Source organism: Cavia porcellus, unplaced genomic scaffold (assembly GCF_034190915.1).
Source record: "Cavia porcellus strain 051 isolate PalLab524CR breed Dunkin Hartley unplaced genomic scaffold, mCavPor4.1 scaffold_16, whole genome shotgun sequence".
Taxonomy (NCBI): domain Eukaryota; kingdom Metazoa; phylum Chordata; class Mammalia; order Rodentia; family Caviidae; genus Cavia; species Cavia porcellus.
In genome coordinates, this window is record NW_026947499.1 from 22,240,975 (window position 1) to 22,258,838 (window position 17,864).

At 36.4% G+C, this 17,864-nt stretch overlaps 1 protein-coding gene across 1 annotated transcript in view; it reads left to right on the forward strand.

Annotated features, from left to right (window-relative positions):
- Positions 1-2,870: 2,870 nt before the first annotated feature.
- The window catches only part of LOC100727815 (solute carrier family 5 member 4), a 41,173-nt gene continuing 26,179 nt past the window's right edge, over positions 2,871-17,864 (forward strand). Inside the window, exons 1-7 of the mRNA XM_003478288.2 lie at positions 2,871-3,005; positions 3,634-3,705; positions 4,582-4,686; positions 6,514-6,573; positions 9,283-9,387; positions 16,291-16,396; positions 16,982-17,062. Of these exons, the coding sequence (XP_003478336.1) occupies positions 2,871-3,005; positions 3,634-3,705; positions 4,582-4,686; positions 6,514-6,573; positions 9,283-9,387; positions 16,291-16,396; positions 16,982-17,062 (664 nt within the window). The remainder of the gene's footprint in view (positions 3,006-3,633; positions 3,706-4,581; positions 4,687-6,513; positions 6,574-9,282; positions 9,388-16,290; positions 16,397-16,981; positions 17,063-17,864) is intronic.

Below are 17,864 nucleotides of genomic sequence, written 5' to 3' on the forward strand. Positions count from 1 at the left end.
TCCTTTTGATTTGACTGACTCTGTTCTGTTATGGCACATTTGGTTTTACTGTCTTCAAAAAAACAGTAATAAGAACTGTGGGAGTAATAAAACCCAAAATGTGTATTTGCCATTGTACTAAAGAAAGGAAAAGAAAGTGCCCTAAAGAATATAACTGCATATATATTTAAGTGTATAAGATAGATAACCGTATTACTGAGTTTTTTTGGATCATTGAACAAAATTGTTTCCAGTCTCACTGTTTGAAAGTCCACTTTATATGCTTTAATTTTGTAACTTGAACAACTATTTCTAAGATAACAATATGTAATCTCTTAACTAGTAATTTCCTACTGTTTATGTTTTCTGAAATTCTGTATAACTTGTACTCTTTTTCTATTTTTTTCTTTTTCTCCTTAAATAAAAAAAAATCTTAAAAAAAAAATTATTGGTTCTTCCCTGCAGAGGGTCATGCCATCTGCAAATAATGATACTTTGACTTCTTTCTTTCCTATACACATACTTTTTATTGTTTTTTTTTTCCTAATTACTCTTGCTGACGTTTCGAGTACTATGTTGAATGGAGTGGTGATAATGAAAATTCTCTCTTATTCCTAATTTTACAGGGAAATCTTTCAGGACTTCCAAATTAATATGATCCTAATAGTAGGTTAGTCATAAATGATTTTTATCATACCCAGGTAAGGTGCTTTTATGTGTATTTTCTTCAGGAGTTTCATCAAGAATGGATGTTAAAATTTATCAGAGGTTTTTTGGTCTCTATTGAGGTGATCATATGATTTTTTTCCTTGCTTCTGCTTATGTGATGTACTGCATTTAATGATTGTGTGTATTGAACCATCTTTGTCTCTAACAATAAGGCCTACTTGGTTATCATGCATGATATTTTTGATGAACTGTTACAATCTGTTGGTATCCTCCTGAGGATTTTCGAATTACTTTTCATTAAATAGATTAGTCTGCAGCTTGTTTTTTGGTTAGAACCATCTCTAGGTTTAGAATCAGGGTAAAGATACCTTCCAGAAATGAATTTGGAGTACTCCTTCCTTTTCAATTTCATTAAAAAGCTTGAGGAATAGTGCTGTTAGAATTTCTCTGAAGTTGTGCCAAGAGCAATCTTTGGTAACAAAAACAATGCAAGAGGCATTACAATCCCAAATTTCAGGCTATACTACAAAGCTATTGTGATTTTTTTTAAAAAAAAAAAAAAAAGCATCATGGCACGGACACAAAAACAGGCGTATAAATTAATGAAACAAAATAGAGAAAGCAGAAACAACCCTAGGCAATTCATATATTTGATCTTTGACAAAAGAGACACATACATACCCTGGAGGAAAGATAATTTCCTTAATAAATAGTGCTGGGAAAATTGTATATGCACATGCAGAAGATTGAGGCTAGATCCATATATCTCACCATACACTAAACCAAAATCAAAACTAAATCAAAGACCTAAATGTAAGAGAGAACCATTTAATCTGTTGGAAAATAAAATAGTAAAAAATTCTTAAAGACATAAGCATAGTCAAGGACTTTCTGAACAGAATAACAATGGCACAAGAGACACTACTGAGAACCAACTAATGGAATCATATTGAATTAAAAATTTCCTGCACAGCAAATGAAAATAAAATTTGGATTAGAGGTCTCAGCTATTCCTCTTCTAGATACTTTTCCAGAAGAATTGAAAACATCACAGTAAAATAGAAGATAAATAGGAAGTGGGAAAAGTTCAAATGATTCACCAAATTATCTATCCCATTGTTTCAAAAATATTTTAGGATATATGCAAATAAATTTCATTTATACCACTACTTTCTTTTTGTTGAAAAAAATTTGTCCTTTTATTTGTTCATTTCTTCTTTGTAAGAGTCTTTTTTTCCATAACGTCTACTCTGAGTAACATTTTGGTCATTCTTATAAGATGGTGATAGGCAGAATATTAACTGCTCTTACTCTCTATTTTGTTATGAAATTTTATTTCTAATAGAAATAATGAATGCTTCTTATGTTTTCTTTATCAATATCTACTTGTACTACATTTTTTTAAAATCTCTGGCCCAACTCTCCCCAAAATCCCGCTGTGCAGTGCTAATAGAGCTGCTTCCCTTTCTTGTTCAAACTGTGAGAGTTCTGAGATTTCATGTAAATCCACTCAGATTACCTGTGCTAAAGAACTATGGAGATTTGAGCTCATGAAACACACAATTAATCCTTCTTTCAAGGGAAATAATTTTAGGCTGAGAATCTGCTGTCTTTTAATGAACTATCTCTCTCTATTTCACCTAGCTGTCCCACCCCTTTCATCTCTGTACTTCTCTTCCTTATTTGTTCTTGCATTTGTTTTTGTGGCACTAGGCATTGAGCCCAGGGTCTTGTACATGTTAGTCAGACTCGTTACCACTGAGCTCCACACTCCATCCTACTTTCCCTCATCTTGTTTCCCTGTATCTCTCCCTACCCTAGTCTCAAATATGTTGTCTTTCCTCTCAGTGGTAACTCCTCCTTTCCACCCCTAATTCTCACAGCATATCTCTCTCTCTCTCTCTCTCTCTCTCTCTCTCTCTCTCTCTCTCTCTCTCTCTCTCTCTCTCTCTCTCTCTCTCTCTCTCTCTCTCTCTCTCTCTCTCTCTCTCTCTCCCTGCTCCTTCCCCCCATTCTCTCTCATTCTCACACTCTACTAAAGCCAGGGCTGAACAATGGAAAACCAGGGTCTCAGAATCTAGATTAAGTGGAGAGGTTTAAAGGTCCCAATGCATGGAACACAGCTCTGATATCTTGCCTCATCAGCCAGTGGCTGATCATTAACCCAGCACTTACATAAGGATAGTGCCATTCTTTGGATGGGGACTACATCAACCACAGCCATGGCCAGCACAGTAAACCCCAGCACCACGGCTAGGACCCCAGAGCTGCCTGCACTGTCAGAGCGCATCAAAAATCCTGCTGACATCTCTGTCATTGTCATCTATTTTTTGGTGGTGATGGCTGTTGGGCTGTGGGTATGTGAGAGTCTGGTAGGGATCAGGGTGGGGATCACGGGTAGGGGAAAATGTCTTAGGGTGGGAGAGGTGTGGCGTGATTTCTTAACATTAACAGATTTGACAGGTGTCATTGTCTTTCTTTATGAATCATTTACTTGTGTGTGACATAAATAATGCTTACTACAAATTAACATATTCTCCTCACAACCCCACCAGTTGAAAAGAAATAGAACTAGGAATTACAGACTTGTTCTTTTCAGCACCTTCAACACTGAATATAATGAAAACAAATGTTGTTTTGATCATCTCATTTCATTTATTTTCCCTTATTGTTTGCTCATTTTCTGGCTTGGTGATCTGCACATTTAAATCTTTCGTGTTATAGGATCTCATGAAGTCCTTCCAGTTTTAAATCTGTATAAAACCATGATTTCCAAGTTCATTAAAAATTGATACAATGTTACAGTTTCCAGGAAAACATGTCTGTCTGTTAGAATAGCAAAAACTAAGTAAAAATAAAATACTCACCAATGCAGCACCTTGGCCAGGGTATCTGGGAAGTGGAGAATCTTAAACAAGCCTGTTATTTGAGCCCCCTGCATGTTTTGTTTTGTTTTGTTTTGTTTTTGTTTTTGTTTTTCCTTAGGCAATGCTGAAGACCAACCGGGGCACCATTGGCGGTTTCTTCCTGGCTGGTCGACAAATGGCCTGGTGGCCAGTAAGTAGGACATTTCCTGTAAATAAATTTCCTGTGTGTATATGTGTATGTTTAAGTCTGAATAAAAAGAACACCTTAGAGATATTGATCATTTGTAGTATAGAATTGTTGCCCTCTCTGCTCCCAAACATTTGAATAGAACACATGATTTTACAGAGGACTAAAAAGGTAGATATAGAAGAAGCATTTCAAGATCTTATACCAAGACTATTCTGTCAGAACTATGGCTATTCAAGAGAACTTTCTTTGACTTTAAGAATAGCAGACAAGGTGATAAAAAAAGAAGATTAATGAGAACAGAGTCCCATGACTGGGAACATACAGAGTAATTCCCTCCAATTTTGGGTTCTTGCCGGTTCAAGAGGCAAAGGTTGATAGAAGTCTAAGAGTGTGGGACCAAAGACAGGTTCAACTCAAAGTTTGTAGGAAAGTATGGATAGCAATGCAAAGTACAGCAAGTTTTTTCTGTAAAAGACAAATTTGTAAGTATTTTACTGCTTACAGACTGTAGAGGTTATTGGAACCACAAAACCCTACTACTGTAGCACAAAACTACACACAGACAATATATTAAACCAAAAGTTTAGCTGATTTCATACCTTTAATTTGGTCTCCAACATTTATATTTCTTTTCATTCTTTCTTTTCACATTTTACAAAATATTCTTTAGATTTATTAACCATTTAGATTTATTAATCAGACATCTCTTTGGTTTATGTGCTCCCCAAAAACTGGTGACGGGCTAGATTTAATCCATGAGCCACAATGTGCCTGTTCTTGTTCTAACGAGTAATGATTGGAATATCTCAATAATATTTGCTCTCAAGAAGTTTGATCTGAATCTCTTTAACACTAGTCTTTGCTCCTGCACTGCAGATGGGGGCCTCCCTCTTTGCCAGCAATATCGGCAGTGGTCACTTTGTGGGGTTGGCTGGAACAGGTGCAGCTTCAGGGATAGCTGTGTCAGCATTTGAATCTCATGTAAGTAAATCACACCATGTCCAACAGGTTTTATGAAGCCATACCCCAGGTTTTTCTTGGCGTCCACATAGGTTGTCCTCCTCTTTGGTTCAGTCTTCATTTTCCCTTCTCCTCATCCACTCTTTGACTTTGAGCACCTCTGAGGACCCATTCTCCCTCGGCCTTTCAGGTCATGTTATGATTCACGTCTGAGCTTTTCTCATGCAGTTATCCCTACCAGGAATGTCACTTCTGTTTGAGCCAATCCCTTCTTTCACTTGACCTCTTTGACCATTTTGGCCCTCACTTTTGTCTCTCCTCTGAGGGATAACATTTTGCCCAGCCCTGAACTAGGAAGTAAAGAATTGTTTAAAAAGAAAAAGCTAGGGCTTTTTATTTGAAAAGCTTAGGTTCCAGTGGGTAGACAAACATACACTCTGCAGGAGAAGAAAGTACTTGAGTATTAAGAGAATTCATGGGGGATGTCCATCACAGAAAGATGGGTTAGGCCTGGAAAAGTCAAGGTAGACTCCTGATGCTGATGCCAGATGTATGAGTAGAAATTGTTCAAGTGAGTCACCAGGAAAGTGACAAAAGAATGAGGAATAAACTTTTAATAGTAAGTAGAATTTGCAAGCCCGTGATGGGACTTTTAATTGTTCTGTTATTTCACCAGTAGGACCTGTGTTCACTTAATCAGACCTTAAATTCCCTACAGACAGGCACTCTTACCCTCTTTTACTCGTATTACCTGACATCTAGCATATGACTAGCCATGTGAGGAAGGTGACGTAAATAGTTTTTGAGTACTCTGAGGTTTTCTGTTCTTTTCTCTTATCATTTCTAGTGCTTCATGCCCATTTGGTATGGGCATGTTGGTGAGGGGAAGAAGCTGTGTGAGAGAAACTTGGTTCATCGTGAAGATTTAAGCAGTCTCTGTTCCTGGATGGTCTCGGGACATGATGTGGTCTCAAAAATGTCCTTACCTTTCCTCACGTGGAAGGTCTTTGCCCTTTCTGTGTTGAGGTTTTTTTCTTTGCCTTTATGTTAATTGTATCAGTATATATTCAGCCTCCAGATAAGATTGCTGGAGATTTGTTTTGACAGGTCCATGAACTCCAGAATGAAGCCAGCCTCCAGAGGCATGGACAAAATGACCTATAGACTAATAAGTGAAACTATCAGGCTGCTGATAACTCTGCTGCTGCACCTCTTTACCTTTGACCTTGGGGTCCCTTGATGTCCACGAGGCTCACGTTCCACCTCTCTGAACAATAATAACTGCTTATTTTACTTGCCTCACTGGTTGTTGTGACAATATAAACTTTGTAAAAACTTACATTTTAATGCTAGGTTTCACGATCCCTGGTACTGATTTAAAAAATGCTAGATTTCTTTGTTGTTATATTTATATTTGGCAAAACCTAGATGGAACTAAGGATATTCTTCTGTTTCCAAATTTCTTTTTCATGATTTACAATCCATATATAATTCCTACTAGTCAAGATTATTTCCTTTGGCACAGGTTTTAATGTTCTTCCAGCTAGACTCAGACTGCTTTCCTCCTTTTTACCACACATCTGTCATCACATTCTAAGCCCCACAAAACGGTAGGTTGTGAATGACAGAAACAGAATGACAGAAAAGAACGCAAAGTTTTTTGGTGATCATAATTGTTAAATGGCACTAGACCTAAACAAAAGTGTGGGTGTGTGTGGGTGTGCGTGTGGGTGTGGGTGTGGGTGTGGGTGAGCACGCGTGTGTGTTTCTTTTCTGACTCAGAGGTCATGAAATAATGGGCCCTCAAGCCAAGCCTCTTACCTTTGCATTCTTCTCGGTCTCTTGCAGTCCCTGCCACTATTGCTGGTTCTAGGTTGGTTCTTTGTCCCCATTTACATCAAAGCGGGGGTAAGTACCCACAAAGGTTCTTTGAAAACCTTTCTGATGCAAGATGTGGTGACTGTTTAAATTACCACAATGTTATTGCATTAAAACACATTGACTTTAATAGCCTGAAAATACACCCCTTCACTTCAGACACAATTCTCCCATGGCTGCGGCCACTTTCAGAAGCAGTTCTACAAGTGCCCGTCAGGAATGTCTTTAGTTGTACTGCCATGGCTGCCTCAATATCCTGAATCAATTCAAAACATTTCCCTTTCATTCTGAGTTTAGGGGAGAAACAGAAACTGCAAGGTGCCAAATCTGGTAAGTAAGGTAGGTGCTGACACTCCATAGTGTTTTCACTGGTCCACCTCTCCATGGATGCTGCTCAGTGGCAACGTTCACCATATTTTTTATCACACCTTGTAAAGACACTCACAAAAGAGGACTTCCAGAAATACTTCAAAGAGTGAGACTAATAGTGGAATTAGTGTGCTCAAAGCGAGAGGGAGTATTTTGAGGTAATTAATGCAATGTTTCTTTTAGTTTTCAGAATTTAAACATTAATTGTATATTTTGATCAGCCTTTGTATATCTGTCAAGAATTCATTTATTTATTCAATTATGAAGCCTGAGTAACTGACTATCACGTCATCTATTGTTAAAAAATTCCTTGCTTAAAGTATCATCTAGTGTAGAATGTGGCTGTAGCTAAATGAAAAAGAAATGGTGATCTTACCATGGTAGAGATAATCCTGGTGTAAAAATCCTGAAACTGAGGTCACCTGTGTGTTTCCAAAAAAAAGCTTCCTGCCATGCATGGTGCACAGTTGTAATCTCAGTACTGAGGAGGCTCAGGCAATTAAGATCATCATGAATTCAAGGCCAGCCTGGGTTACATAGTGAGTTCAAACCCAACCCTTAAACTGCATAGTGAGACTGTTATGGCAATAAAAAATTAGCTTCCCAAAATTATCTAACTTAGATCTTGAGAGATAAGGCTTACCTCTGTGGATAGAAAAGTCAGATCTTGGAACATCAGAAACAACAACCTATGGAAGCTTAAAATTTTCCTTACTTGGCATATTTGGATTTCTAGTAAAATTAGGGTTAAAACAGAGAGTATGTAGGGAAAAATTGGTGAAAATTAGAGGTGGACGTATAGGTATAGGTGGGGTTCAATTGCAAAAGGTTTGTGTATATCCTATCTTTCAAAAATATGTCCTATGTCTTCCTGGGGATGGGGAATACAGGATTTCAGGCACTCAAAAGTCATAACCACATTCATGTTTCACAAAGTTGCATTTAGACAACTGAGTGGATAAGAGATTTGAGCAAAATTTCATATGATCCTTTGAGAGGCTCTAGGAAGGGAATAGAAGAAAAGGGAGCTGCTTCTTGGTTATTGGTGACAAGTTCAGTGGCAAATTACAGGTGATGACAGTGGAACAAGAAATACTCAGCAAATATGAGATTTGAATTTCAGAGGCCTGATGCATGAGGCCTCCATTATCGAGTTGGGAGTGCAAAGGGAAGCCAGGCAATGCATGACAAGGAGATCGCGCACATTGGAACTGGCTGAAAATTTGGTATGTGTAGGGCTCCAGTACACATACCCAGCAAGCAGTAGGAGAGAGACATAAAAGTTGGTCAGTGGGGAGAGCTGCCTTGGAGTTATTAAGAGGAAGATTCTTCTCTTCAGAAACTGGTTGAGCACCTAACCTGTTGCTAGTCACTGTGCAGAGTGTCAGGAACACCTGTATGAAAGCGAATCCATGATTTCCTCACCACGAAGAAAAGCAACAGAAAATCTGCATCTCATCTGGAAGTACTGTCTTGAATCTACTTGAGGGAATGAGTGATGTTGGAAGGGCTCCCAATCCAATCCAGGCAATCAGAGTAGCACTCCTCATGAAGGGTCGTCTCATGAAGACTTGGAGAATGAGCAAGGTTTAGCCAACAAAAATAGATGAAATGGGTGACAGAGCACAGCCCAGAATAAGAGACCATATGCAAAGCCCAGAAAAAGAGACGTGGCACTCTGCAAGCACCTGCCTGGAATGGTTCAATGTGGCGAGCAGAGATCAGGGCCAGAAATTCTCAACAGACATAGAGTTAGAGAGATTCACAGGAAACCAGTAAGCCAGACAATGAAGCACTGAGATTCATTCATGTTCCCCTCAATCTGAACTCTTTTTTTTTTTTTTTTTTGTCTTTTTCGTTTTTAACGGTACCGGGGATCGAACTCACGACTGCCTGCTTGCAAGCAGGCGCTTATGCCGCAGAGCTAAATCCCCGGCCCTCAATCTGAACTCTTATATTTTTCTTAATTCTGGAAAATTCCCAGTGGCTCTTAATCCATTTTGCATTACTTTAAATGATTCTGGGTACTATGTAAAGAAGGGAATCTCACAGTTCTGAAGATTCAAGAGCATAGTATCAGTATCTGCTCAGCTTGGTGAGGGCCTGATAGTAGCTGGCATCGTATGTGTAGAAGAGAAAAGTCACATGGCAAAAGAGGTTTCTAAAAACTCACTCTCAAACTGAAAATGTAGCTCAGTCATGTAATACTTGCTCAGCACTTGTGAAGTGTTGGGTTCTGACTCCAGCACTGCAAATGGAAGGCAGAGTGTCCCACTCTCCTCGTGTCTAATCAAGTCCTGCAAGAGCATAAAGGAGATCTCATTCACTCCCTCAAGAAAAACACACATATCTTGATGTCTTTCTCCGCAGGTGATGACCATGCCAGAATACCTCAAGAAGAGATTTGGTGGGAATCGACTGCAGGTCTACCTCTCCGTCCTCAGCCTCTTCATGTGTGTGGCTTTGAAAATTTCTGTGAGTTAAGCACTTCCCAGAAGAGTAACTTCAATAGTTTGCATGATGGGATCACCATGCTAAGATCAGAAAATGGTGTGTGTAGACTGCTGACAGTAATAACCAGCTCAAATGACATGGATGTTTTAAACTTTGTCAGGTCTCCCTAGCAAGATTTCATGAGGGAAATGGAGTTTCAGAGACAGTCCATTCACAGAGTAGTAGATTTGCTTTGTCATGAGAGCCTACACACTGTAAATTCCTCTGAGAGGATTAAGGATACGTAAAAGCAGAAAAAAATAAAATTTCTATCATTCAAGAAATACTTAATACTTAAGAAATACTTAATATCATTCAAGAAATACTTAATAAATTTTCCTTTACTTAACAGTAAAGGAAAATTTCTCTTCTCTTTCGCCCTTTCCACTGCACAATAACTTTTGTCTTGTATCACAGAGTCAGTCCAGGTTTATATTTTCATTGTTTTATTATCAGACACGTGAGTCAAAAGGAAAGTAGTTTTAATTATTATATTAACTGTTCTCATATTCACCCTACGTCAGACTGCCCCTATAAAACAAATGACCTAAATAAGCACTAAGGTAATTATTCCTTGGAAATTATCAGTGATGAAATAAGATAGGAATTTGAAGTTTCAGCAGCACATGAAGTAAGAGAGAAAGAGTATTAATTTATCCTCATGTACCAGTGACTAATAAAATAATCTCACCAAGTTTAGAGTCCAGGCAGGTATCTCAAGTTTCATGAGGAAAAAAGCTGACTTTCACTAGTGCTCTTCAGTGTAACTCAATAATTGCTGCAAGCAAGTCAGCTGCTTAGATATGTCCATGAGCCTCCCGAAAGTAAGTGAGCACTGATTGCAACTTATAGTTGCATTAGGCTAACAAAGATTCCGGAGCACATGGAGTTCACCAGAATAGCCTTTTATGACAAGGTGTACAAATGCACTTACAAGCTGAAATGGTTCATGGAAAAATTGCAGTGTTCTATGTACATGAGGAAAGGGTCTGGTATCTACCAAGTGGAAATGGAAGTAACCACAGAGAGATAATTTAAATACTTCTCAAGATAAAGTTAGAAGAAGCAAAGGAGCTCCTGGTGTCAGGGACATTATGATGGCATGTTTTACAAATGCATTCAATTTGCCGATCTCACAGTTTTTCTCTGGCTCTGATGTCTATACTTTTGTGGTTCTAAAGGGTGTACACCATTTTCCAATAAGTGATTCAAATTTAATGGGCACATAAGCTTGAATATTGCATAATTTCTCTTGTATGAGCAACCCAAAGTATAAATAAGTGAGAGAGTGAAATAAAAGATAAATAATAGGAAACTGGAAGATAGTTTTTTTGCAAATGGGAAAAAGACCAAGAGATGAGGGAGAAAGGAAGAGGAAGTAAAAAGAATTGAGATGTATAATGTACCTGTAACCAGCTCCTCACAATGGATGGAATCATTATGCATCACAAACATGTTCTAAAAGAAATAAAATAAAAGAGAACACATACATATGCAAGCAGAATGGAAGCAGTTAAATGGACCCTTGAGGGATTAGGCTTCTGGGGTGGGGATTTCTGGTTAGTAGAGAAGAGATAGAATAATTCAAGAATGCCAAGACCATATGTACACTACCATGCGGGTTCTGTGGTCAGCTGGAAAGATACCACAGAAAAAGTCCATTCTTGTTTTGCATGGTTACGTTTTGAACAGTATTAATAATTATTAACCTTAGACATGAATGTTTGTGTACTTTTACATCCTAATAACTGATTCTATAAGAGTTAGTTATTAAATAGTTAATTATAAGAAGCTAAAAACAGAAGACTTTCCAGAGTCTCCTCCACCCTACTGAGTAAGTGATCACCTTGTACATGGATTATCAACCTGGAGAAACATATATTGAAGTTGTAGATGTGATGCCCATCAATCTCTAAATATTTTAGTTTGTATTTCTTCAAAACCTTGATATTCTCTTAGAAAATTATAAGGGTTCTGCAAACAAAGGGAAAATAAACAGACTCACATACCAAGGATCAGCAAAATGGCTGCCACCCAGCATAAGCAGGCATAAAGAACAAAGAAAGTCATATTGTACATGCTTAGATTATATAACTTGTTTGCTTTTGTCCTCATGGGACTTGATGCTTTTATCTTGGAGGAGAATGTTTCAAGGCCTACACTGTCTACCAAGACACTGTCAACCAGGCATGTCCAGGATGAAACGGAGTCAGTGTGGCCTCTCCACCAAAATTCATGTTGCAAATATTAAAATCAGGAAATTAATGTTGATAGAGACACTATCCTGCCTATGACACTTAGTAAGATGTTCACAATTGTTCCAGTATAGTCCCTATTGCAGGAAGTCCTGGACCATTGCAATTCTTCTTTATTGGAAATACTGCATTATCTTCAGGAATCTATATATTGCCAATGAACTATCTACTTAAAATTTATTTATTTACATTTATTTCCACAGTGGTTGTACCAGTCTGCACTCTCACCAACTGAAAAGGGTTCCTTTTTCCCCACATCCCTGCTAGCATTTGTTATTGGTTGATTTCTTGATGATAGCCATTCTTTCTGAAGCAAGATGGAATCGTAATGTATCGCTAGTGTGAGAAATTGAACAAGTAAATAGGGTCCAAAAAGTATAATAGATACTGTAAACTGAGAAGAAATTGTTCAAAAAAGAAAACAAAAGGAGAAGAAAGGGGGGAAAATATATGTATACAGACGATAGTTGAGAGAGTTCTATAGCTAGCTTCTGTTTGTTCCTTGAAAAGAATGTTTTCATTTGCATTTTTCAAATGACCAACGATGTTGAACATTTTTTCACTTGTGTATTTGCCACTTGTATTTCTTCATCTGAGAAATGTATGCTCATTTCAGGACTAGGACTTTGAATTTGGGGAACCTGATTTTTTTCAATCTGTTTTACATACAAGTCTTTTGTCTGAGGGAAATTGACTAATATTTTTCCACTCTGTACAGTTGTTTTGTATCTTTTAGTGATTTCTTTTGCTGTGCAAAACTTTTTAATAAGACAGTATTCTAGTGGTTGATTCTTTGAAGTGCTTCCCTTGCAGTTTGGGTACTATTCATGAACTCTCTGTCTGTCTCTATATCTTCAAAATTTCTATCTATCTTGTCTTCCATTAGATTTAGTGTTTCTGTTTTGAAATTTAGATCTTTGGATCTATTTTGACTTTAGTTTAGTGTATGGTGACAGACTCAGGTATAGTTTTAGTCTTTGGCATGTGAAGAGCCAGTTTTTCCAGGACCATTTATTAAAGAGGCTATCTTTCTTTCAGTGAACATATCTGGCTCCTTTGTCAAAGATAAGGTGGTGTGGCTAACTTTGTTTAGAATTGCATCTGAATCTTCTATTTAATTCTATTGATCCTTAGGTGGTTTTTGGGGGGTAGGAGGAGGAGTCTTCTATACAGAATATCATGTCATCTGAAAATAATGATAATTTAACTTCTTCCTTTCCTATCTTTACTCCTTTTTTCTGTTCTCTAATCGCTCTGGTTAATGCTTCCAGAATTATAATGAATAGGAAACCAGTGTGGATTAGAGGTCACATTTGACCCAGCTATGCCCTTTCTGAGTATTTTTCCAGAAGAATTAAAAACATCATACTAAAGCAGTGTATGTGCACCAATGTTTCTTGCAGCACAACTTGTAATAGCTAAATCTTGGAAACAACCCATCCACCAAGGAATGGATTAAAAAAGAGGTGGTTTTAGTGGAGTACTACCTAGCTATAAGAAGCATAAACTGGAGACTTTTATAGAGAAATGGATGCAACTTGAGACCATACGCATAAGTGAAATTAATCAGACCCATATATGCAAAAATCATAGTGTCTCACTAGTGTGAAAAACTGAATAAAAAATAGGACACAAAAGGTACAATAGACATTCTGAATTAGGAAAACTGTTGAAAAATAAAAATTGATATGGGAAAGGGGAAAGGAAGAAAGGGAAAAGGAAAAAATGTATGTATGTACAAGGTAGTTATGATAGTTATACAACTAGCTCCTATTTGTTCTTTTAAAAAATGTTTTGTGCTAATATTGTTTAGATAAAATATCATGCCTATATCCTACATTATGAATAAATACTACAAAGATAATAATGTTTCAAGTATTGTAACTGTCCTACTAACTTGTTTTGAAACCCAGCTTCATGGTTTGTTTCTTTTTTTCTCCTTAACATAAAAAAAAACAGTTAATGGCAAATTCTGTGCCATACCATTTTGCTACCACAAAAAAGTTATTGACAATGCCTACTATAATTTGAAAACCATCAAAATGGTGCCTTCTATATAATAGAAAAAGTCAAGGAATTTGTAACAAGATGATGTGTTTTTTACATGAAAATGATGAGTGGAACAATAAAAGAAATTAAAATCCTTTGATTAAATAATCATCCCTATGGAAATCAGTATGAAGCAGACAACAATAAATACAGGTACATGCAAATATGAATGAGTGATACCTTCATAAGTCATATTCTTTTTTGGAAATAGTGAAATATATAATATATATATATAACATTATAAAAGTACAGTCTTTTCAATTTGCTTAGTAGCTGTATTTCTGGAAATTTGCATAGTAGTTGTATTTCTGGAAATATATAATTATTTTTCCTGGTAACTAATAAGCTTACTGTAGTGAGACACTTTAAATACTCCAGTAACCTTTTCCTCTTCAAACTTTCTCACTATGTTTAGTATCCCCAGATGATTACAACTCGATCCAACCTTTTCTACGATAGCTGCCAAATGAATTTTCAATTATAGAATCCCTCTATAGATACTAGACATCTTTCAGCATGCTCCTGAAAGCAAAATCCTCCCTTCTCCTCAATGACTGATAGAAACTCATAAGTTCCTAATTATCTTTGTTTTACATAAAATTATTTTATGCAATTATGTTGATGCTCATGTTATATCAGACTGATACAGTAGAAGGCCCTCTGACTGGCTTCATCACTGTGCTGATTACTTCCTTAAATTCTGGAAAAACAAAGTGTTTCAGACTCATTTTGTACCAACCATACTCCATCTTTAGGATCACCAGCTTTAGTGGGTAACCTTGACTGTTTTGAGTGGAAAAGGGTGTTAGAGCACAGACTCTAGATGCTAAGTGTACTCATTGGTTTGTTTTTGTTTATTGGGTCTTTTAGCAAATAGAATTGGAAAATATATAATACAAATACATATATGATATACATCATATATATGAGATCTGTTGCAATTATATACACATACACAAAGTTTAGAAATGGAGGTCACACTAATGCATCCAGCTACAATTGATCTCTACTATATATTTTATTGCCCTCCCAAATTCTATATTCATATGTTCTTTATCACACACACAGGACTGTGACTTCCTTTGTCATTAACATGTATATTTATTTAGTCCTATAATACATGTAAAATAGTTTCAAAATTATCTCTCACATCCTGCTACAAAAATAAACTAAAATATCAGAATTTTTTTGCAAATTAGTCTTTTCCTCTTCTTCTACAAGACTAATGCATGTACATTCAGATATTGTTTCTCATTTTTCTAAATTCTGATTCCATTTGTAGACATTTCTCTTCAATGTAGTATCATGTTCTGAAAGAGAATTTTGGAAGTTATTTTTGAGAGTTCATTCAACTGCCATTATTTTGACTCCTCTCAGAATTTACCAAGAACCCAATACAGTGGTACATTCCTGTAGTTCTATCTACTACTTGAAAGGTTAGGGCAGGAGGATTACTTGAGCCAATGAATTCAAGATCATCTTGGGAGCCTAGAAAAACCTTATCTCCAAAACAACAAAAAGGATTTTACCAGGAAACCTTTACATTTACCTACTAGTCATTAAGGTAAGGCGTCTTCCAGTTTCAGCTATCAATCTAAAAGTAGCCTGCTCTTCCTCAATGAATACTTATTTAATATTTGATTATTTCTAGTTCTAAAGTCCTTCAGAAACATATTTTCTATTTCCTCTCGGGCCTTGATACAATGCGCATCTCATGTCTTGCTTATGGACTTCATGGACATGTTATTTATTCTGTCTATTGTAGAGATTCATGTTCACAAAGTATACTACTACCACCACCATCTTCCCAAAATTATATAGTTCTCCATGTTTCTAAATATTCCTGATATATTTTATTAAGTAAAATCCCATGATAGAAGTACAAAAAAATGTTTTAAAAGTGTAAGCTTTTGAGTCACACTGTACAGATCCAAATCTTGAGTTTACCACCTTCTATCTCGGTGACTTTGGACAAATTGCCTGAGCCTCAGTTTCAAGAGACTTGAAAAGATTATAAAGCAACACCCACCTTACAGATAGTTTGGAAAAGTAGAGAAGAGTGAAGGTGAATTCGTCGAAGATGTCAAGGTACAAATAATTCTTTGGTAGCTTAATCTTTTCCAGAACAGAGGGGGAAAAGTATCCCTTTTACCTCTTGAAGCAGACTTGAACTTGTATATATCAAATAAAAGCAACCACATTAAATCACAAAATTCCTAATTGATGAGCAAAAATATTAGTTTATATATTTTTGTTCTACCACAATGAAAATGGTTCCCATGAGCAATTACTCACACTCCCTAAGCCTCAGTGTATAGAAAAAGGTTTCAGGATAATATCACCTCAGATAGTTTGTGACCCAACTGAGCAATAAACTAATTGCTATAAGCATACAGAGGGAAAAACAAAATCACTTTCTAAGGCTTTTTGGAAGATCTTGTTTTGAGAATATTTATGTAGTCTTCAAGCATGAATACGAATCTATTAGGAAAATAAAGGGTGCAAAGTGTAAATATTAGAACAGAGAAACAAGAAGCCTGAAGCACATATTTCTTCCCTACCCTAATTATTCCCTTTTTAGGCAGACATATTTGCTGGGGCCATATTTATAAAGATAGCTTTGGGACTGGACCTTTACCTGGCAATCATCATCCTCCTGGCTATCACTGCTGTTTATACCATCACTGGTGAGTCTGCTGCGTGTTTTATTTAGTTGTGCTGGCCTCTAATGATCCCTCCCTTATATATTTTTCATGCACATATTTCACATGTACACATATTTCTTATGTACATATACTTTATGTTCGCATATTTCTATATATGGCACTGCAGCATATACAGGCCAATGGGCATTTCCTTTATTCAATTAATGAATAAAGTGATATTTTCTAGCAGAACAAAAATGGTTTGCTACCTAATTAATTGCTTAGCACATGTAACTCTGCTAAATATGGGGAACTGAGGGATTATCAAAGGAAATTTTTATGATATTAAAATGTTACCCTTTCTCCTATTTAATATTATAACATTTCCACAAAGATGAAACTTCAATGCAAGACACTCAGAACAAGGTGAAGAAAATAGGAGAACCAATACAAGACACAAGTACTAAGGAGATAAATATGCTAAAACAAGCTTGTGGCTCAGCCAGGAGCTTATATAAGTTTTGTTTTGAGTCTTTTAGATGGTTTGGATGGAGGGGAACCCAGACGTGAAGACAAATAGATATATACACATTCATACAATGCCCTGTCTCTTCCTTCTCTCCACAGGAGGCTTGGCCTCAGTGATTTACACAGACACTCTCCAAGCTGGCATCATGGTGGTTGGATCTTTTATTCTCATGGGGTTTGGTAAGTGATCATGGCACACACAGATCCCTGGTGACTTGTTTCTGTTTGACTACTCTGCTTCTGCCTTTCCATTCTGTTGGGTCACATGTTCCTATCATTTATATAATTCCTATCACTGAAAGATTTGACTGGTTACTTTCTTGCTTGAGGAAATAGGCAATATTTTTATTTTCTTTAAAAAATTATTACACAGTGGTACAACACAAACAATGAAATGTCCTGAGACCTAACTTGATAACAAAGTGTCAATATTGCTTCACTGATTATAACTAATGTGCACTCTATTATGGGATGACAACAGAGAGGTAATCTGTGGGTTTGGGAAGGGAGTACATGGAAATTTCTCTATTTTCTATTTGTTTGTTGTGTGATCTAAAACTCTTCTTTAAGAACATAAAGGTTATTGGCTTCCTTATAAAGATAAAAAATTACTAATTAGGTAAATTTGCTTGTTTAACTTTAATTTTCTTGTGTTCAGAATGGACAAAATCAATACATTTGGTTGATAATTTTACAGAAATATTAGTGTATTGGATTCAAAACACAAAATCCTTTCAGTCACGTAGAATCTTGCTGAAATGAAGGACTGAGTAATAGGAAAACTTTAGATAACTGAATATTAATTTATTGGGAAACAAAATATATTCTATTAAAATATATTATTTAATCCATTGTTAGAATACATAAACATAGGTTGAATTTTTCTAAGTAAATCTCACTTATTCATATTATCACGTTCATTCTCTTATGTCATTGCAGCAAGCCAATATTGATAAATTTAGTTAACAGCTTGCAAAATTTC